The sequence below is a fragment of the Mus caroli genome, unplaced genomic scaffold (assembly GCF_978045245.1).
Source record: "Mus caroli unplaced genomic scaffold, Mus_caroli_1 scaffold_13, whole genome shotgun sequence".
NCBI classification, from domain to species: Eukaryota; Metazoa; Chordata; class Mammalia; order Rodentia; family Muridae; genus Mus; species Mus caroli.
In genome coordinates, this window is record NW_028227268.1 from 36,983,636 (window position 1) to 37,007,397 (window position 23,762).

The window sequence follows — 23,762 nt, forward strand, 5'->3', positions numbered from 1 at the left end:
TCAGCTGAAGACAACTGCACCATGACATGACAATGTGTACCCAGCGGCTGTCTCTCAGCCACACAGTTGTCATGCTGCTTATCAGCAGTGAGCTGAGCTGCTTGCTATTCTGTGGGTCACTAGCAAAAACAATGGAATGATTTCTAATTCTCGTCACATTCCAGAAAACGAGTACAAGAGTACAGCCTCCTCTACCTGACTGCAAGTGGCGATGATAGACAACATGTTTAGGGATACAAAGTCAGAATTCAATGATACACGTATTTCTGCTTAAAATTCCCAGTTACTTAAGACATGCTATGCACAAATAAACCTTGGTGATTTAATTATATTCATAAAAATTTTTTCCTATGGAATCTGACAATTGAAAGACAAGAAATTGAAGAGGAACACATATTCATAAGCCATGGTTATTTCCTTTTCCAAAACTAGAGACTGGAATATTAAGAAGAAACATAATCCTGCTAATTAGCATTAATTTCCAAACAAACAGAATACATTCCAGAACAAATCAAAGGTTGAGCAAAATGTTCTCATAACAGTGAGCATGATTCTGGGATTCAAAATGCAACAGATACAAAGATAGACAGAAACGTGGGCAGTTACTGGAGGGAGGGAGAGAGACAGGAGCATGAACCATGCATGACAATAGGAAAAAGGTAGGGGGAGGTGGGGGGAGAGGGAGAGAGAGGGAGGGGCACACTAACCTGCCCACACTGAGCAAGATTTAAAGGGTTAGTTACAGACACCTGATGCCTTTAATCCTAGCACTCAAGAGGCAGAGGCAAGGGGAACTCTGTGAGACCTCATCTACAAAGTTACATAGAAAAAACAAAAATAGAAACAAAAAACAAAAACAAACAGACAAAGGTGTAGTTAACTGTCCACCGAAGCAGGAAGATCAACAGTGTGGCCTTGCACTGATTTCCTCAGTGACCCACAGAACATTATCTTTTAGCTGCATTAAAATATCACTGTAGGCCAGGCGTGGTGGCTCACTCCTTTAATCCCAGCACTTGGGAGGCAGAGGCAGAGGCAGAGGCAGGCTTATTTATGAGTTCGAGGCCAGCCTGGTCTACAAAGTGAGTTCCAAGACAGCCGGGGCTATGCAGAGAAACCCTGTCTCGGGAAAAAAAAAAAAAAAAAAAAAAAAAAAAAAAAAAAAAAAAAAAATCACTGTAAGTATCAACATACTGCTGATCTAAATATTGACGAGGCACACTGAATACTCGAATATTCACAGATATACTGCAAAGAAAAGAATTTGAAACTTTGTTTTGAAATTATCCACTCATTCCTCTATACCTCAAGACTTCTTCAAGTGTCAAACAAAAAACAAAACAAAAACAAAAACAATCAAAAATGGAACAAAAACTATCTGTTCCTAACATTTAGAGTTTTAAGTTTCCTGATTTATAAAACAGAAACATACTTCATCCCAAAAAGTGATGAGTAAACTTTAAAACACACTGACCGACCGACCGACCCCCTTGATAATTTCCCAGGAAGTTACACCATGTTCCTAGCTAGCGTCTCCAGTCATATACTCGCCCACCAGGCACAGTGACACCGAGTGAGCAGACCCTTGGTCAGTATCAGCACAGTGTGGCCTGGCTGCTTTAGTTGAAAGATATCCTGGCCAACAGCTCCACAGAAAGGATGATGCTGGGCTGGGGACAGGGCGAGGACCTATTCTGGCATGTAGACCTAGCATGCATCTGACTCTCATTTGCCCACTCCTTGCCCAGTCTGGCAAACTGGACCTCTGCCACACACATGTGAAAGATCTCCCAACTCCACAGGCGCAGAGACTCACATCACTGCTGACTGAGGGTAGTGCCAGCTGCTCTTTTGAAATGCTGCTGCTTAATCTTTCTTCAAGAGCAAAAGAATGAAAAAATGAAGTCACAAAGTCCGGGTCCATGATGCAGCTGTCTTCACCTGTGACTGTCCTCACACACCCGCCTCTGAAAGCCACAGCTGTGGTTCCCACTGGAGTGCAGGAAGGGAGGAGATCACAGAGTGAACTAGTGGGAGTGTTGGGTGGAATAAAGAAAGTCACAAGTCAGCTCAGAGTACTAGAGACAGCTCTGAAGAATCTGCAGTCACTATCAGTTTTTCAGCCTTAACAATCCGATCACAGAAAACAGGCTCCATGTCAATAACATGTTCCCATGGGTCTGGATTCCAACCGACAAACCGAAAGCAAAAATAACTATTCAATGAATGAAAAACCCAGCAGTGGTTATTAGAGAAATATAATCCTTTAGAGACTAATATAAAATTACCTATTAATTCTAAGGGAATTTTCAGAGAATCTCACAAACGGTAATGAAAAGTACTTTAAAGAGAGGCTGGAGGGGTTGTTCAGTGGTTAGAGAACTACTGTTCTTCCTGGGGACTTGGATTCAGTTCACAGCACTCACAGCGGCTCCCAGCTGCCTGTAACTCCAGTTCCAACAGATCTCATTTGAACATAATCCTCTATAATCTGGTTTCAGTGGTAAAAGGTAACTATTAAGATTTGATCAGTAATCAACAGGCTCTAGTGGAGTCCTTGAGAGAGTGGCTTTCTATGATTCCTCGGCTGTTTTCAAGTTTGTGATCCTTCTGCCTCAGCTTCCTGAGTTCTGAGACTATAGAGTGTACTACCAGCCTACCCAAGCCTGTCTGTCCCGCTTCAGAGCTAAAGCAGAAACTGGAATTTACAAGATGAATCTATACACATACTCCATCGTGCTATTCTTTAGCTGATCAAGTTCTGTAATCAACTGAAAAAGCAGGGCTCACAATGATGTGATGATCAGCACACAGAGATGAAGGGTAAACAGAAGGGGAAGGCTAGAAAACACTAGTATGACACTTCAGTGACATGATACTTAAAGCGTCTACTGCCTCTGTGTACCTTCTCTTAAGCAAATGATGTGACCAAATATTTCCTCTCCCAGTCCTGCAAATTAGCCCCAACATTTAATTTGTTCATTAATGGAATTTTAATTTCTTCCTAGCAGACAGGTCTATGGCATTGGTGGTTTTCAATCTGTAGATCTGTAGGACAAACTGAAGCCGAACCAGACAGCTGACTAATTTGAGACATATTTGGCATGCCAATTTAAATTACAAACTCAAGATGTAAAAGATTTTCATTAGAAAAAGATAGATAATGTTGAAGTTCTTCCATATGCAACAGAAGAGAGACTGGCATAGCATAAATAATGTCAAACTTCTGTCGACTGCTATGCCTGCTGACTTTCAATATGGTATATAGTAGACGTCTTTCAAATAAGGAATCCCCAGATTTACAGCAAAATGCAATAAACTATCGTATGGTTTAAGTACTCTACTTATTTGGCGCAAAAACTAGAAACTGAAACTATGGTAAATACATTACACATGTAGACAAAGCACACACACTCAAATGAACACACACTCTATTATCTTATATCTGGAACCAAACACACAGAGTTTAATTAAGCAACCTAATGGCTACAGAAGAAAAAGACAGAGGTGGCGAAATTTCCATAGCTATGATATCCAGGAGACTTCTGTCCACTCTTCCATCCTTACTTCTCTGAACTTGGCCTGTAAGGTTCCAGGCTCAGATGCAAAGGTCAAGGGGAACTGAATTGAACTGAATCAAAATAAGGAATGGACTTTTTCATTTACTAGATGAAAATGACATTTACTGTGAAAAGAAGAATTAATGATAAACCTGCCTTACAAATATCAACTTGAAATGTTCATATAAATGCTATTAAGTGCTTCAATGTATGTGAGAACCACACACCTGTTTACTAAGTGTGGCTCACCAGTCAGGTTTACACAAGGCAATGAGATCAAGAGCCTACATCCACACACTGGCATTCTTGTCATATGAGAAAACTTGCTTAGGACACCGATAATAAGCCCAAGTGCAACACCAGAAGCCAAAGCTACCCAATACTCACTGTTTTACAAGGACATGGCCCTAGGTTTCCAGACACTCACAGAGCAATGAGTACAATGGGGGGTGGGGGGCGCAGAACTGAATCATTAAGAATAAGTCATACTTCTAGTCACTTCCAACAGGGTCCAGCCAGCTACGAGTAAGGAATAACTTCTCTATGAATCTTTATGCCTTCGTCCAAAACTGTTCAACCTCATTCTAGCATCTTCTGTTCTCCTCCTGTGACCACAGGATTTCCATATATCATGTTAGACATAAAGAAAATACGTCTTAATTATTATTCAGCACTTAGATTTTTCTCATTTGATACAACTGAAACAAATGACTGTGAAATGCTGCTCATATATTCTACCGCAAAAAAACTAACCTCCAAACAACAATCCCTAATGCTGGTTCATTTAATGGAGAACCATTCTTCCTTCCTTCCTTCCCTCCCTCCCTCCCTCCCTCCCTCCCTCCCATTCTCCTTCTCATCCTTCCTTCCTTCCTTCCCTGTGGTGCACAGAACTGAACACAGAGACTCATACATGCAAGGAAAATACCATTCCACTGAGCTCAAGGTTTTCTTCTTTATTGAGCTCTATAAAAACCCGGTGATGTGGTGAGGGGCTTTCCAGGCCTCCTGTATTAGACCAACAGAAAATGGACCCTGTTTACATGAGTGATCTCTGAAGCCAAATAATTCCTTGCACTGCTTTTGCCTTCATCCAAGCTCAGCCTCAGAGCTAAGCAGCAGCTGTTGCCATCAGAGGCTGTCCTTCCTCCAAGAGATGCTGTGAGGTATTCAACAGGAAGGTGTAAATACAGCTGTCTTCTGCCATTTGTAGTTATACTGGCCTCATGTGTGCTGAGGAGTGAGACAGATGGTCCCCAAAACTGCACAGGCTTTCAGGGACATGGATTTGCAAAAATAAAAGGGCAGATGTTAAGTGTGGTAAAGACCTATTTTGTACCCTGAAGAGTTAAGCTGAGGTTTGTACATCAACTCGGATGTCTGAACTCTTGAGTCCTAGGCACTCTTCATAATTCTGCACAAAATTCTAATACTTTGTGGCTATCTTATGCCTTCACACAAAATACCAACACAAGACAAATGGCAGGTGCTCCAGGAAACAACAATAACATTACCAGGAGTATCTGAAAGTCACAGCATTTACAGGGCTGCAATAGGTGAGCTCTGAGTGGTCTTTGTAAATCATCTATGGGAAGGAAAGGCACGGGTAATTCAGCATTTTAGGAATGAAGAAAATTGGAAAATAAAAACTCTGCTTGCTTATTACAGTGGTTACCTTCATGAGAAAAATCAAATTTCCCAGTAAATAAAACAAAATGGAGTAGAAATAATTAAGGGTAAATAGCCAGCTGCAATGTTGAGTGTTAGTCACAGTTAGGAAAATGTTTCAAAAGAATAAATAAATCCGTCTGTACACGCTAGCGAGTATAAAATCTAAGGGATGAAACTGTATCTGGCATTGACTTCAAAACAGCCTGTGACAAACTGAGCATTGCATTCTCAAGTCTTCTGTTCATTGGGGGGGCTGCGATGGGACTGAGGCCTCACACATGCTAGGCAAGACAACCAGGCTCTGTGAATCTGACCTTGGCTAGCTTTGAACCTGAGATCCTCTGCTGGGATTAAGATTACAAGTCTGCACCACCAAGCCCAGACAGAAAATATATTCTTATGAATCAAACATTAATCTTGACAAGGCAAAATTTACATTTTAATAAATTCCTTTAAGACAAAAATTAAAAATCACATTCAGAAAACTATCCACAAATAGGTGGCTAGCATGCAGTATAAGAATAAGAAAAGTGACAAGAGCACGTTCTGAGTGTAGTCAACAAACATTTCAGACATTGGCACATAAAGGAGCTACAATGGAAGCTGGATGGATGGCTCAGCATCTAGAGCATGCGACCACCAGTTTGGATCCTAGGACCCAAGTCAGACACTGTAACTCCAGCTCAGGGGATCGGATTCCACCTGCACCCATGCACACCCACACTCCCCGCAACACACAGACACACAGACACACAGAGTATTAATAAAAAGTAGTTGTGATGATGGCGACCGTTTGTAATGTCAGAACTCAGTACTAGGGTGCAGAATCCCAAGCTCAAGGCCAGTTTCAGACAGTTAACAAGACATTGTGAACAAAAATTAGATGGATAGATAGGAAGGAAGGAAGGAAGGAAGGAAGGAAGGAAGGAAGGAAGGAAGGAAGGAAGGAAGAAGGGAGGGAGGGAGGGAGGGAGGGAGGGAGGGAGGGAGGGAGGGAGGGAGGGAGGGAGGGAGGGAGGGAAAAAGGAAAAAAAGAACCAAGTGTCTTCGGTGAACTAACTTGCAATCTGCAAATGGTCAGACATAAACTACAATCAAAGTGCCTATCAGTCACTCTCAGCTGTCACTATCAGGAAACCTGTGCTAACTCAGAGCTCTGCTACAGAAGTAAATAACTCATTACAGACTGCAATTCCCTATAATTATTAAAAATAATGAATAAGAATTCCCCTGAAAGCACACCCAACAACTGTAAACTTTACCTGTACCCTGTGCTCAATTTCCTGCCCCACAAGTCTGCCTCCTTTCAAGATAAGACAACCGCCCCTCCAAGTCTTGCACACCAACTCCCCTGAAAGCACACACACCAGTGGTCCTCTGCAGCCCATACCCAGCCAGGAAACGGAAACAATCTAGACGTCTTTCAACCAAAGAAAAGACAAAGATAATTTATAATTTATAAAATGAAATATCACTCAGCTATTAAAAATAATGCCACCATGAAACTTGCAAGCAAATAGATGGAACTAGAAAAGACCATCCTGAGTAAGAAAACCTAGACCCAGAAAGACAAACATGGTGTGTACCAAGTGGCTAGCTATTAGCCATAAAGTACAAGATAACCATTCTACAATCCATAGACCCAAAGAAAATAAGTAACAAGGAGGAAGATACTTGGATCTTACTGAGAATGAAAAATAGAATAAACATCAGGAGTGGATGGAGTAAGGAGACTAGGTAGGGGAGGAGATGGGGATCAAGTAGAGGGAGGAGAGGGGGGAGACTACTGAGAAAGAAAACTGGAACCCTTAGAACATTTCTGGGACAAGCTAGAAACCTAGGACAAACTCCCAGGACCCTAGCTGGTGACCCACTGAGGTTACCCTAGCTAAGAGGCTATGGAACCTAAAATGGCCTCTCCTATAACCAATCAAGACTTCCAATAGAGGAATTGGGATACCAACCCAGCCACAAAACCTTTGACCCTGCCTACAAGATATGCAGGGGTAAAAGACTGAGCAGAGCTTGAAGGAACAGTCAACCTATGCCTAGCCCAGCTTAAGACCCATGCCATGAGAGGGAACCCACTCCTGACACTATTAATGACATTCTGCTATACTTGCACACAGAAGCTGAACATAACTGTCATTAGAGAGGCTTCACCCAGCAACTGATGGAAACAGATGCAGAGATCCATAGCCAAACATTAGGCAGAGCCTGAGGATTCAAATGGAAGAAGGGGTGGGGGGAAGGAGCCAGAGATATTAAGGACACTATATAAGAGAATCTACAGAATCAACTAACCTGGGCTCATAGGGCCCGGCAGAAAGTGAATGACCAACCAGAAAGCATGCATAGGATGGAGCTAGGCCCTCTGCACATATGTAACAGTTGTATCATTTGGTCTTCATGAAGGTCTCCTAACAGCAGGAACAGGGGCTATCTCTTACTCTGTTGTCTGTCTTTGGATCCTTTCTCCCCAGCTGGGATGCCTTGTCTAGCCTCAATGGGAAAAGATGTACCTAGTCCCACTGCGACTTGATATGCCAAAGCAGGCTGATATACCTGGGAAGCCTCCCCTTTTCTGAGGCAAAAGAGAGGAAGAGGAATGGAGGGGAGGAGAGGAGTGTCTTAGTTAGGTTTCTGCTGCTATGAAAAGACACCATGATCATGGCAATTCTTATAAAGGACAACATGGAGCTTGGTTATAGGTTCAAAGGTTCAGCCCATTATCGTCAAGGCAGGAGCATGGCTGTGTCCAGGCAGGCATCACACTGGAGGAGCTGAGAGTTCTATATCTTCATATGAAGGCCAATAGGAGGAGACTGCCTCTTCTGCACTGGGTGGAACTTCAAAGCCCACCCTCATAGTGACACACTTCCTCCAACAAAGCCATACCTATTAACAGTACCCTCCCTGGAACAAGCATATTCAAATCACCGCACAGGGGAATCTGTGATTGTGACTGAGGTGTAAAGTAAATAATTAATAAATAAGGTATAAGTAAAATGAGGTATAAGGTGAATAATGACTAAAATTCTTCTTTTGATGTTTTCAGTGTAGCCATGTAGCAGAGTGCCTCCTCCAAGTTTAAGATGGAAGACAAAGGGGGAAAGGGTCATTAACCTGAAAGTTATTCTAAAACAATTAGAAAAGTATCATGTTTTGATGCATGAAAAATGTCAATGATAAATTTAGCATTTTAAACATTGGAAGATTTGGGAATACAAGAATTTTTGTTATCAGACTTTGCTATATTGCTGAAATGGAAGCTATGTCAAAAATATTAGAACCAAAGGTTCATTTTGAGACAAGTCTAAAATTATTTGGCAACACTACCTGAAGACAGCACATTCTGAAAGGAATTTGAAATTCCTTTTAACATTCATCAAGTTAAAGGAAAACTGATGAAGTTCTGAGCCTGCTGAAAATCCAAGCATCCCACACCTGTGGTGTCTGAATGAGAATTCTGCCCACGCCCTGCTTAGTCCCCAAGTGGGTCCTTGTTGGAGTGGGTGTGTCTATGGAGGTGTCCTCGAGATTTCAAAAGCCCAAGCCAAGCCCACTGTGTCCTTTTCCTTGCAGATTAGGATGTGAGACTCTCAGCTACTGCTACAGCACCTTCATGCCAGCCTGTCTGTCAGCATCCTCCCTGACAGGAGTGATCAGGAACTAATTCTCTAAAACTGTGAAGCAGCCCCAATTAAATGTTTTCTTTAATTAGAGTTGCCTTGGCCATAGCTGTCACTTCACAGCAGCAGCACAGTGACTGGGGCATATATACTAACACTGGTTTCAAGGCACATAACATTATTCAGATTCCCAATGCATTCATCAATAACTGTTAAAGGAATCTAGGAGGGAGCACAGGGCCAGCCTGCACTGAGTGGTAGAATACTTTGCATGCCTGCATGCAGCCCCATGTACAGTCTGACACTGCAGGGGTAATAGTAAATAATCATGATGAGACACGTAGGGTGTATAGGCTATAAGTCTGAGACTTTAAAGAAACATATTTGATTTGTCTCACTACATAGCCCTGGCTGTCTACAAACTCACAAGGATCCTCTACCTGGGCCTGTTAGTGCTGGGATTAAATAAAGGTGTTCCTTTTATAGGGATGGGTGTTTTGCCTGAATGTACGTTTGTGTACCACAGGAGCGTAGAAGAGGTTGCTGGGTATCCCAACTGGAGTTACAAATGGCTTTGAGGATCTGGGAACGCAAATGCTGAGTAATGATCTCATGTTCTCTGAAAGAGCAGTCAGTGCTCCTAACCATTGAGCTCTCTCCAGCCAAGAAAGTTTTTAAAAGGAAAGGAGATGTAGAATCTTCTAACATCATCTACACCTGCCACTGTGCTGGCAGAGAGCGGGAGAGAGCACAGTGTATCATCAGGGAACTTTCAAATTCTGAGAAAGGAAAATGTACATCCCAACACCAGGCATAAATATGTGTAATTAAACGCTAACATCTGCCCTTGTGTGTCTAACACATCTGCACCAATCTCAGAGCTGTTTAAAAAGCCTATGGGAGAAGAGAGCTAAGTCTTTGTAGTGGATACAGTATGTCCTGTGCTAATAACAACAAGAACTAAGTCTCCAGAGACAAACAACAGAATGTGCTGTGTGTCCCCAGGAAGCTCCTAGGGCGTCTTCTCAGACAGCCCCGCACTCTGAACGGGCAGTCGAATGAGAGGAACATTTTAAAATGTGCTCTCACTGAGATCCAGAAAAATAGATTTCTACCTACACCTATATATTGCTGAAGTAAATAACATAAAATAACATTCAGGCACACTTCAGTGTGTCAAAAATACACTTTAAAATTGTTTTTCGGCCGGGTGTGGTAGTGCACGCCTTTAATCCCAGCGCTCGGGAGGCAGAGGCAGGCAGATTTCTGAGTTGGAGGCCAGCCTGGTCTACAAAGTAAGTTCCAGGACAGCCAGGGCTATACAGAGAAACCCTGTCTCAAAAACAAACAAACAAAAAAAATGTTTTTCAAGGCTAAGAACCATTTTTACTTGATACTACACACAGAGAGGACACTGGTTCAAAGCTTAGGGGAGGAGGGGACATCATGGTCAACATCTCTAAAACCAACAAAAAATAACACTAACACACCACTTAAAATTACATTTCTACTGAGCACAAATAGTTAAACTACATGGCACCCAGGTCTAAGGATGGTGCAATGAGCTGTCATTTGGGAAGTTGGTTTTCAGGAATTTTTTTTCCCTTTTATTCTCCTTAAAATGTTATAAACTCAGCCTACTTCTGTCAACAGGCCTGCCTCACTCATAAACACCATGTCAACTAGGCTGAGAGCCTATGTGACAGTACAATCTGGTACCTGGGAACCATAATAGTTCTAAGAAAAGTGACTTCTATAAGCACTTTTACATTAGCAGTGTATCAGTGCAGTGGCCAGATATTTTAGTCTATCTTTTTCAGGGGGGAAAACTAAGGACTATTTGGGGCCAAGACAGGGCTTTCTCTATATTATTTTAATACAGAATTTAAATATACAGCTTGTCCCACTTCCAACACAATTAAATACTGGTATTGTATGTTGAGTAAAACAAATAATTTGGCTATAGACATGACTACAGAAATACAAATTCAATAGTCCAAAATGGATAGTCAGTATCACCATAATACAGAATATCTAATAACATCATATGTCAGTGAATGCTGTAATTCATTTATAAACTCAAATCTACATATTCCAAGCAGGTAGAGAACAGCTAAAATGAACACTGGAAAGAATTCAAGAATGCTATGGAGGGTCTTTAAGAGTGTCAGGGAATAATCTTGTACTGGTTTAAGTTATGTGCAATAGCACAGTCTCTAGACTCTAACAATAGATGAGGAATGTAAATATGTGGGGGAGGGGTAATACACCCACACCAAATGAGTAGGTGAGTCTCATAAACTTCAGTTGTCATCTAGAAAACTTTTCTTAATATTTGACTCTATCAAAATGCATTGTGCTGTGGGCAGTGTGTTGGCAAGGGCCAAGAAAATCAAACTGTACAATCAGACAATGCCATGCCACAAAGCAGAAAGCATGGCTGCTTGGAGGAGCCTGTTTTTCATTAGCCAATACTGGTTTTCAAAACTTTGTCGCTGCTATAGATCCGTGTACACAGCTGAGTGTGAGCATGTCTGTGTGTGTAAACATGTTTTTGTGCATTCTGAACTCTGTACTAACTCAGTTGCCATTGAGACTCGTGTGGGCTGGAAATGAAGGACATAATCAAAAACACACAATGAAAAGAAAGCACATTCAACTCCTATCCATCCCCGCCTTTCCAGTGGCTGTGGAAACAGCACCAAGCTTGAAGACTTACCCTGTTCGCTTCGTGATGGTCCCCAATGTCATTGGCTGTTTGATTTGTGCAAGAGGCGTCACTACCATCAAGCTGGGGAGGGGAGAAAGCCGGGGATTGCCAGGGTTGTTGTTGGTAAAGTTATTGTAAGAGTCTTGGCTGGTCAGCTTCCCTACAAAAAGAAACAGAAAGCGGAGCATCAGGAATGGAAGCACACCTCCCTCTGAAAAGGGTTTTGTTTATGAAAGAAATCAAGAGCTGGTGTATGGCTAAGTGGGGAATGGCATTGCTCCCGAGTCCCAATAACCTGAGTGGTCTCCAGAGTCACATGGTAAAAGAAATCAACTTCCTACACGTTGTCATCTAGTATCTACACACATACAAATGAATGTATGAACAAATGAATGAAAAAAAAAAGCAAGATAAAATTTAAAGGAAATTGGTACAAGTATTATGAAACTTCATACAGACTGAAAGCAACCAACATTACAGGTCACTGACGTAACCATAGCAAGTAGATTGCAGATGGATTTTTGTTTTTCACTTTGTTGTGTACATGTGCACAAAGGTACACGCATGCATGTGTGCACATGAAGGTCCATGTCAGGTATTTCCTTAGTCACTCTTCACTTTACTCTCTAAGACAGGGCATTGGACTGAACCTAACCCATGCACTGATTCGGGTAAGTAGGCTGGATAGGGAGCTCTCAGGTAGGTTTCAGCCGTCAACCTGGGAAGATATGTGCTGTTGGACATGGCTTTTTAGATGAGTGCTACAGACCGAAACTCAGGTTTTCACACTTATATATCAGCAATTTACCATGTTTCGGAGTCCCCAGAATCTCTAAATGCAGTATGGTTTCTTGTTCATCCTTAGAGAGGCCACTGTTTTGATAAAAATTCACGATTTCACCTTATTATGAGAACTGTAAAAGAAGCGGGTTTGCCTTTTGATGGCACTGAGAAGTAAGGATAGTTTTCCCTTTTTTGTACCACAAATACAGATTCAATTAAAACATAGTGTCAGGAAGAGAATTCCAGAAAGTTCCATGTCCTAAAACTTGATTATATACAATTCAATGAGCACCACCTGAAGACACGTCAATGGGGTGGAATGTAGACACAGCCTGTGGTACGCTCCCACAATTTTAGAGTGTCTCTCTACTATTGCTAAGCATGACCTTGTTTGTGCAGTTAGGCCAAGAGGCTATGACTATATCAATGCTCAGACTAACTATGCAGCCCTGAAAGACAAGAACAGCCATTTTCTAATCCTACCAGGAAGATGCTGACTTCAAAAGCAGACAAGGGTGGCAAAGTGCTGCTCTTCAAGGACACAGGTCCAACAGCTTGTATCATTCCCTGGAATTAATTAGTTAAGCTATGCTAGGGCTGATAAGAAACTCAAGCACAACAATCTCTGACTCCCCATACTAGCAAATTCCAATTTCATAAAAGTAGTTGAAGCACAACAATCTCTGATTCCCCATACTAGCAAATTCCAATTTCATAAAAGTAGTCGAAGCAATTCACACCTTAGCTGTGATACAAAAGGTAGCAGTTACAATACACACAGACAGACTGTGTTACACACACACACAGACTGTGTTACACACACACAGACAGACTGTGTTACACACACACACAGACAGACTGTGTTACACACACACACACAGACTGTGTTACACACACACACACACAGACAGACTGTGTTACACTCACACACAGACTGTTACACACACACAGAGACAGACTGTGTTACACACAGACAGACTGTGTTACACACACACACACACACAGACTGTGTTACACACACACACAGACAGACTGTGTTACACTCACACACAGACTGTTACACACACACAGAGACAGACTGTGTTACACACAGACAAGACTGTGTTACACACACACACACAGACTGTGTTACACACACATAGGAGAGAGTCTTAAGGAAAAGATGAATGGATATTTGTAATACAATAAAGGAGAAAATGTTTTAATAGTTGAGTCACTGAGTGACTTAGAGTCTCAAGGTCAGTAGAGACAATAGTTGACAATTCATTATCAGATGACTGTGACTGTATTGAAATGAGGATCCAACATTAATATGTCACAAGCTAATAAAACTCAGGATGTGTCTGTCATATCCATTTATCAGCTACTAAGCACAGATCTGATGAGTGTCCCAGCCTAAGATAAGGCTCTGTGGGGGCTCTTATCACTCTTATCACAAACCTTACAGCACACAGAATGAAGATAAGTACATGTGGCAACTACTACTTGGAAATGGGTTCAGAGACCACATGGGAAGTAACCTGGGTAGACAGTGGGAGGACAGGGCAGCTCAGAGCCTGAAGGACAACATAAAGGAAAGAAGTGTGCAGGGATGCCATTGTGGGAGTAAAAGTAGTGTCTAAATACTACTGCTCAGGTGTACCATGACACTGAGGGGAGATAAATTTATTTCCCTTTTAGAATCATCCTCCCTCCCTCCCTCCCTCCCTCCCTCCCTCCCTCCCTCTCTCCCTCCCTCCCTCCCTCCCTCCCTTCCTCTCTCCCTCCCTCCCTCCCTCCCTCCCTCCACTATGCATCCTAGGCTGGCCTTTAGCTCAAGGTCCTGCTGCTTTAGCCATCCTAACACTGCAGTTACAAATGTGTCCTATGTCGGCAGGCAGGCTTAGGAAAAACAGTACACACTAACAAAAGTTCTTGAGCAAGCAAACAGCACATAGACGGTGAGTTCACTGAACAGTACTGATCAGACTTTTTTGTTTTGTTTTGTTTTTTCGAGACAGGGTTTCTCTGTGTGTCCTCCTGGCTGTCCTGGAACTCACTCTATAGACCAGGCTGGCCTCAAACTTGGAAATTCACCTGCCTCTGCCTCCCAAATGCTGGGATTATAGGCATGCACCACCACTGCCCCGCTCTGATCAGACATTTTTAAGCTTTGGAATACACCTTAGTGGCAAAGCCCTTGCCTGGCACAGAACTCTACAACAGGAAATAAAAGAAAGACAAGTAAATAATGAGTGAGAGAGGCACAATGTGATTCCATGGGGGTGTTCCCAATGGGATGCTTTCAGTGGCCAGCACTCAGCAGCTTCACTGCCTCCCTAGGAGACAGAACAGCACAGAAGGGTCTAGCCTCTCCTCAGCCTGCTCCTGCATTCTCGAGCACTATTTGTCTGTAGTCTCCTCCTCCTGTACTGTGTGTTTAAGATGTAGCCTCCATCTGCAACACAGTCTGCAGGGGCATGTAAAGCTGTGAAGACTTTATGTTTGTGTTTATGTTAACGGGGCAGGAAGAGTGGTAATGTCTTTCTTACAAAGTACTAGATTTGGCAAGAAGTTTATAAACAGATCTCCTTAATAGCATGGCTTAAATATGTTCTACAAAAGCTCAGTAATTCTCTTTTACATAATTATCAAATAGACTGCCTGAACTCGAATCAGTATATTAACCAGAAATCCTATTTATAATAGCTGTTAAAGAAATAGCTAAAGGCTGGGAATGGAGTTCAACTGGTAGAGAATCACCTCACATTACCAAAACCCTAGGCTTGCTCCCATCACCACATAAGCCAGACAAGGCATACATAACTGTGATCACACCATTGGAAAAGGATACAGGAAGACCAGAATGTCTAAAGCTGTTCTTAGCTATATATTAAGTTCAAAGTTAACCTGGGCTATATAACACTATCAGAAAACACAGAAATGAAGAGGGAATAAAAGGGAGAAGGAATGGGGAAAGGGAAAGAGGGAAGGAGGGAGGGAGGGATAAGAAAAAAAAAGGAGAGTGAAAGAAAAAATTAAAAGAATAAATTTAGCTAGAGAGAAGAAAGATCTCTCAGATGGAATGTGCCTAAGACACAGTATGCTAGGGATTTAAAAAGGAAACAAAAAAAATTTTAGGAAAGCAATCTATTCTTGTGATTTAAAACATTCATCATCATTAAAATGCCCTGCTTCCCAAAGCAAATTTAATACAATGCTTATTAAGTATCTATGACCTCCTTCTCAGAGCTAGGAATGAGAATTCCAATACTAAGGATTCTCAGAAAACAAAGAATATCCAATAGCTTCTTAAGCAAAACCAACCTAGTAGAAAGCGATGCAAAGCTAGGGTGTGCAAACAAGGAAGCCGTCTGGATGCTAATATGACAAGGTGGCTCACAAACACCTATAACTCTACATTCAAAGGATCTAACACCCTCTTCTGGCCTCTTTGGGTACCAGGCATACGCATGGTACACATACAAATACGCAGGAAAAATACTCATAAAAATACATATGAAGTAATAAATAAAAAGCCAAGCTCTACCTGGCACCTGTAAATATGCATAACTTTTATATTTTCATGGACTTGGAGGTAGCTCTGTGCAGAAAGTATGAAGACCTCAGTTCAATTCCTTGAAACCATGAAAAAAAAAAAGGGGGGGGGGTGAGGGTAATGGCCAGGGCTTAAGATCTCAGCACAGGGGAAGCAGAGGCAGGAAGATTACTGGAACACAGTGGTCATTCTGACCTAATTGCTGGGTTCTAAGCCAATGAGAGATACTCAAAGGGTATATTGTGTTCCTCAAGACAGACTGATGGCCACGCACACCATCCACCACCATGTGTACACGGAAACACAAATGAATACAATTTCAACTAAGAAAGAAGACTATGTAAGTTACCAAATGAACCATTAATGAGGCAACCTAGTATCTGGTAAGCTTCCATTGGAAAGTCACACTACACCAGTGGAGAAGCCAACTGTTATGGAAGAGAAACCTTGGATCAGAGATGCCCTGTAACTGGTGTAGACACGAGATTAAATGACTGTGACTGCAAAGAAGACACTAACAAGAGAGACAATGAGTCTCTGGTATCCTTGCCTCTTTAACTCCACAGCAGGAGGCTGACTGGGATCACAGCCTGAGCTCAGCCCTGATCAGCAAGTCCATGGTGGTGGAGTGGGGGGAGGGAGGAGAAGAAAATGAACAGATGATGGGAAAAACATGTTACCACTGACATCTGAGAAACCGCTCGGAGACAAAGAGAAGGAGTTACTGTTATTGTTTTAAAGGACAACTTAAAAAGGGAGATGAAGCACATAAATTTTGCACACACAGGAGTTTCCTTGTCAAATAGAAACTGAAGGATAAAAAGAAAGAATCATGAATGATGGTATCAAGTTAGTAATCGAGGGACAGCACAGACAAGCTTCAGTAGCAGACACAGCGATCAACAGTTCAATAAGCATTGCCAAATGAATTTTCCAGGGGAGGAAGGGGAGAGGAGCTGACAGCCCCCCCCCCGCCCCCCAACAATAGGGAAAAATACACTTTTGGAGAGATCTCAAAATACCTCAGAAAAGACCAAACATGGTAGCATAGGCAAAAATCTCAGCAATTGAAAGGCCCAGGTAGAGGCTCAAAACCAGCAAAAGCTATGTAATGGACCCTGTCACAATTAACAGGGGAGGGAATAAAAAGACAAGTGAGCAAGCCAATGGATTTGTGCCCTGCTCAGACTCATGCTGATCTGGAAAAGGAGTGGCAACTCTATACCTTTAGGAAGACATGGAGACACTTGTCGGTAGTACAGAGGCTAGCTCTCTGTGTCACAGTCTCACAGTGAGAGTGAGCACAAAGGTGTTCTAAGTATAGTGTCTATGGACTTGGAGTCCATCTTCCCTACCCTTTCTTTGTGCCAACTCCAGGAAATAGTTTAGGAAAACTGAAGAATTCAAGAAGATGCCACCGCACGAATGCTTACATCAGCTAGGCGCCTCTCTTCCTGTCCCTGTCTCTCTTCACCACAGAACAGACACTGCCTAACTGCAGCTTCAGAGAAAGACTTCATGAAGCCTTAAGACCCATAAAACACTTCCACACAATCATACTTTCCCATCCCGGCAGACACGAGACCTGCAAGTGAAAAATGCAGTGAGAAAGAATGGATATTCTCACAGGATTCCTGGCACGACCAGACAGAGGAAGTCCCAAAAATCTCCTGAGAAAATGAGCTCTTCTAAGACTCCCATCCAGCTTTCCAGGGTTAGGCTATATAGATAAACTTGCATAAGCCTTCAGGCTTTTGGGTCTTTACCCAAATCCACCAGAGCTTTGATCCCTTAGAGGGAAACCAGTCTGCATGATAGATGGGCATCTTATTGGGGGATGGGGGAGGAAAGACCAAATTCCAATAAGATGGTTTCTTGACAAATTAAAGCAGAAATTCTACGGCAAAACAGGATCATTTAAAAATCTGAATTGAAAGGAAAAAAAAAATCTCATCATGCTGAAAGCTCTGATTCTTCGGTTTGACCTGTTTTCAGTTGTGTTTACTGTCATTGATCTTACAGTGGAAAGTGAAATAGAATCGTGGGCTTCAGGATTCCAGCACTGCCTTACTAAGCGTATCTGAAACAAATTTCTATCTCTGGAAAGAAAACCACCTCACATGGTCTTTCCTGGCTCCTGCCACTTGCACAGAAAGACATGGCTTATGCTTCATACGGACACAAGGTCCCACAGACACAGGTAAGGTGGGCTAGGAACCACATGTTCTTATCACTGTCCCTTACAGCACTTCCTCAAACATTTTATACTACAAAACTCACAGGCAAATGGATTACGTTGAGGATGAAAATGGACAGAGGGGGAAGCACCAGTGTGTTTTGTGGCTGCTCTGGAGGAGCGGCATCCCAGGTCAGGTTTGCAGAGCGTCATATTCCCAAACCAGTCATCATTAACGGACTCACTTCCACAGGAAAGGAAAAAAAAAGCCAAGAGTCTGAAAACTCCGGACAAAAGAAATCCCTGCAGACAGAGTAAAAACAAATTAAAAGACCCATTATAAAACACAGATGCTACAAGGAAAATAAACTTTCCAAGATTTACTGGGCTTTGACAAACCCGGACATTTGTGGAAAAGCCATCAACAGCAACTCCCAGGTAACGTGGGAGGAAGCTTGGCTCCTTTCTGCTTTATCTTTAGCCTCTGTGCAGAAGCTGCCAGGACTGGATTCCCAGCTTCTGGATGCAGGGAAGTGAGAACATGTGAACGAGGCAAACTGCCAAGCACGAGACATTTCTAAGGGAAGCAAGACCCCGAAAGTGCTGAGCACTTCACATTCTGCTGAACGCTAGAGCTACTATCAGCACACTCTGTGCATGGACTTCTTCAGGACACGTGAGAGGAAACAAATGAACAAATGAATGAACAAATGAATGAGGCCATCCCTCCTCCTGATCCTCTTTGCTGCCCAATCACACCATGAAGTAAGGAAACGAAAACCACCAAACATGATGTGCAGCTCTGGAATCTCCTGCAAGGGGGAACTCAGAGTGGGAGACAGACGAGAAAACCCGTGTCAGGCTGACAGAAGCATGAGATACACGTGGTCATGAGTGGGAGCCTTAGAAAGACTCCTTAAGGAGGAGAGCTGTGAGAAAGAACACAGACAACGAACAATGGGGTGTCCAGTGAGACTCTTAGGAGGTCATTGGGGATCTGAGGACAAACAGGCATAGAGATGTTAAGATTCCTTTACAAGAGCAAATTAGTGTACCCATGGGACAGCATAGTTAGGAGGTCTCCTGTGCTCCTTGGACATAGGGCCCTAACCCACATCAGGCAGGCTATTTAAAAGGGCTTATGACAGACACCATCCACGTCTCAGCAAACCAGATGCCTCAGTCCAGTCCGTTTTCATCAATCTCCACACACTAAAGGAATCTGCGACAGTTGAGGGGCTCTGCTTCTCACCCCGTCAAGCTCCTGGCTGCAAGTAATGGAAATTGTATTTGGAAATTAAAATAACAAGGGTACCCCTCAAACCCAAACTTGTGGGTTCCTGGCACTCTACAAACCTATAGAAACACCCTTTCTCCTAATATTTCCTTATCTCCATCCTCCTCCCAACACTCTCCCTACTCTGAGGACATCGTCCAAGTGTCCTCCTGCCTACCCATTCACAGAGGAAAGCTGGGTAAGAAGCTCTCAGAGGCTCTCAGAGCCTCTGCGCATGTGCACAGTCCATCCCAAAAAAAAAAAATATCAAAACTGCCGGTCTGCTTTTACTATCCCGCCCTGGACAGCAAAATTTACCAAGGAGTTTTAAGTTAATTCTGGAGTTGAAAAGTTGACTTCTTGACTCTGTTAAAAAGAGTACAATGGTAGCTTGTTCTAAAACAATCACTGGATAGCTGGGCTCTGCAGAGCTAGAAAGCATGCTTAGCTCTTGCTTGTGGTCTAATTTAACAGTAAGGCATCCTCAACTAAATCTCAACGATTATTTAATCAAAATCAAATAAAATCCTTTAAAACATATATATGTTTTTTTAAGTGCTCAGTGCAAACTGGAATTTCTAGTATACGGGTTGCTTTTGATCAGAACTAGAGTGTCTGTCCCTTGCTCGCTCACTCGCTGGCTTGCTCGCTTGCACCCTCCCTCCCTCAGGCCACTAGCCCGCCTCCTTTCCCTCATAGATGAGGATGACAAGCTTCCCAGCTGCAGTTCCTGGACTCTCAGCCTCCTTTCTGACCTTTTCTCAGGCATGTTCCAGTATATTCTGCAATCTACTCAGTAGGAAAAGGAAACAGCAGCGCCCTGGTGGGAGACAGTGCCTTCTGACCCACAGACCAGGCTGCACAGGCCTGGGATCTCAGCAGGAGATGGAAGGAAAGAAAATTAGCTCTGGACATGGAGGCTGGACACACTTTACCAACTTAAACAGAGGCAGAATATCCAAGGATGATCCCAACTGCAGTTCTTATTGCAGTGATTGTTGCTTCTTGGGAAGGCAGCAGATGACAAAACACTGCAACAGAAATCTAGCAAAAGCATTGGTTGCTTTTTCTAAGAAAGCTTCCTGGTACCCCAGTAACCAGCATGGGTACTTAGGAGGAAAACAATCCATGTTTTTCAGGTGGAGACAGTTATTAGTGATATTCTGCTACTGCACAAAGAACTCACCATCTGGTGTTCTCCAGTGTCAAGGAAAATTAAAAGTATACCTCCAAGAGAACTGGTGGTCTGCCATCATGTGACTGTTTTGAACATATATTTATACACAACACATTATACTTGTGTCAATAGGGCAACAGGTAATTCTCTAGCTGTTCTCTCCTGATTCTCAGAATATCCTCACCCGCTCCTTACTCTTAAAGTACTGCATGCTATTTTAATATGTAATACAAGCACTTCCTGGAAGCTAAAATGAATTTTGGATTTAGGAGCCTGATTTATAAGAATAAAATGTAAAAAGAAAGTCACTATTACAAAGCTTGTATGTACAGTAAGTATAATTTACTCCAAAAGGGCAGTTTGTGGCTAGAATGAGGGGTGAGGGGAAATAGGGAGAAATAAGGCTGCCAGGGGGTTGTACCAAGGAGCTGGGATGGCTGCATGGCTCTAGTACACAGAGGGAGAAAAAGAGCACAAAAGAGAAAATGGGAGAAATTCTACTGAATTTAAAAAAAAAAAATTGAACAACATTTTAACATTAATAAAAAAACTTTCTTTCTTTCTTTCTTTCTTTATTTATTTTGGTTTTACGAGACAGGGTTTCTCTGTGTAGCCCTGGCTGTCCTGGAACTCACTCTGGAGACGAGGCTGGCCTCGAACTCAGAGATCCGCCAGCCTCTGCCTCCAGAGTGCTGGGATTAAAGGTGTGCGCCACCACGCCTGGCTAATAAAAAACATTTTAAGTAAATGTTCTATCCATGACCACACAAACAAACAAGTTAATACCAAATGAATAAAAGCTGTGGCACGTTCCTTCACTCCTTCAGTTTATTATCTCAGAGCACCCTATACTATGCAGCCAGAGAAATGGTTTAAGAGCTCACACTCACTGTTTAACATTAAGACTAGACTATGGTGCTCACTCAACAGAGTTCATTGAAAACCCAGAAAATGACAAATATTTATATGGATATTCATGGAAAAAGTGAGACAGACAGAGATTGATTATACATCCTCTAAACATGATGCATATTCTTCACATAAATATAGAACAAAGAGAAAAGATTCTGAGCCTTTTCCCCTAAGATTCAAATTCCTGCCCCAAGTTGTAGTTCCAACATATCACACCAGCACTTGAAAGGCTGAGGCAGACTTGCCTTGAAATTGAAGCAAGCAATGGCTAAACAGCCAGGGCTACACAGCAATAATCCATCTTGAAATAACCAAAAAGAGCACCCTGGGACTCTCGAAATAACCAAAAAGAGCACTCTCCTCTGAAGCAAGCTCCGTTCAAAGATAAAAACTGTATTATTTCAAAACATCAGAGTCTGACATCCCTGAGAGCAGTCGGGCACAAGCATGGCACAGGCGCAGCATCCCACCTCAGCAGCCCACCTCAGCATCCCACCTCAGCAGACTGCCTCAGCATCCCACCTCAGCATCCCACCTCAGCATCCCACCTCAGCAGCCCGCCTCAGCAGCCCACCTCAGCATCCCACCTCAGCATCCCACCTCAGCATCCCACCTCAGCAGACTGCCTCAGCATCCCACCTCAGCAGACTGCCTCAGCATCCCACCTCAGCATCCCGCCTCAGCAGCCCGCCTCAGCAGACTGCCTCAGCATCCCACCTCAGCAGACTGCCTCAGCATCCCACCTCAGCAGCCCTGAGCACCTACTCCTCATCCTTATCTCACAATTGATTTGTACCATGACACAGAGGAGGTAGATTTACCAAACACTACCTCATTTACACGGGTACACATATGATGTATAAAAGTATCAGGAATTCAGTCAGAAACAAAAACCAACAAACAAACAAGCAACCACACTGTGCACTGAATTAGCTGCAATCCATAAAATATACCTTGTTTTTCTTTATGTAGTTAGCAAGTTTGTTTGAACATTTTCCCAGTAAAACCTTGAATTCATGGAAACCCTCCTTTCTCTATTACCCAAGTTCAGAGAATGCAGAGAAGTACCAGCATAAAACCCTATAAAAAAACAGTACTAAGTAACACGTGGAAAACTAATATGAACGATATGAGTTTTTTTTTTTTAACCATTCCTTCTGAGGGACAATCACATTTTAAAATCAGAAGTTTTACACGGTGACAACACCTGAATCCTGGTACTCCTCGGGAGGAAGCTGGTGGATCAAAGATTGAGGTCAACCTTGGCTACAAGGGAATGTTAAGGACAGCCTGGGCTACAAGACAATTTATTAAAAATAATTTTTAAAAATAGTAAATACATATGTTGTGTTGAATAACAAATATAACTAAAAAATATAACCAACTTTCTTAATAATAAAAAAATTAAAGATTCAAAATTAAAATGGTAGCCTTTCTTTTCCTCACACCCCCCAGGCCCCAGGCACTACTGTTCTCTGGCCCTTCACCCTCCTCCACTGCTAACGGAAGCCTTCCTGCTTATTACCCATGACTGTTAAGAATATTTTCTGGCTCTATTTCAGCATCATGACTCAGGTCATGAGAAGTGTCAAAGATGCATTTCCTTCAGCTGGGAACGAGCACCAGATCTCAAGGGCACAGAGAGGCTGGAGCGTGGTGCAGAAGGCCACATCAGCAGTTCCTGATGAGGAAGAGAAACCCTTTGTACTCGAGTACATTTTCATTCTCAGCTTGAAAACAGGTGCTTACACACACCAGTTAAGGAAAAGAAAACAAACAGGAAACTAATGCTCAATATAGCTCCCTAAATAACTAACAAATCCTGAAATAAAACTGTAAGCAAAAAAAAAAAAAAGATATAAATTTAGCACATTTTACAAATATTAGAATTAAGTCAAGATCTAGATGGCTAGCTCCAAGTTTGCAAAGGTGCATTTATGAATTAACCACTGTGCACTAAAGCCCTTTCTATAGAATATCCTTGAGCACTAGAAGAATGGGGTGCTTCAATAAGAGCCTTGGACACAGCACAGGGAGCAAGCCCTCGTCTCCCTGGCACCCTCGACTGTGAGGGCCTGGGTGACTGCAGGAACGCCATATTCATTTATCTATACGACAGACACCTGATCTTTTTCCCACATCTATGACTTTTATAAAAGGTGACGCTGTTTCATCCTGTGCCATGTCGATGCTAGAATGAAAAGCGATAAATCGTTTGCTACCCAGGATAGACCTTGACACTGAACATGAAAAGCTGGTCTCTGCTGCAGTCACCAGGAGGAGCCATGCCCACAAGACTCCTCTGTCCACTCTGAAATACTTCTCTC

General features: G+C 42.6%; 1 protein-coding gene across 8 annotated transcripts in view; it reads right to left on the minus strand.

Annotated features, from left to right (window-relative positions):
- Positions 1–23,762, minus strand: part of Bcas3 (BCAS3 microtubule associated cell migration factor) — a 481,599-nt gene that overhangs the window by 290,349 nt on the left and 167,488 nt on the right. For all 8 annotated transcript variants that reach the window (XM_021178140.3, XM_021178141.3, XM_021178147.3 and 5 more), the window contains exon 17: positions 11,583–11,733. In XM_021178140.3, coding sequence (XP_021033799.1) covers positions 11,583–11,733 — 151 coding nt within the window. The remainder of the gene's footprint in view (positions 1–11,582; positions 11,734–23,762) is intronic.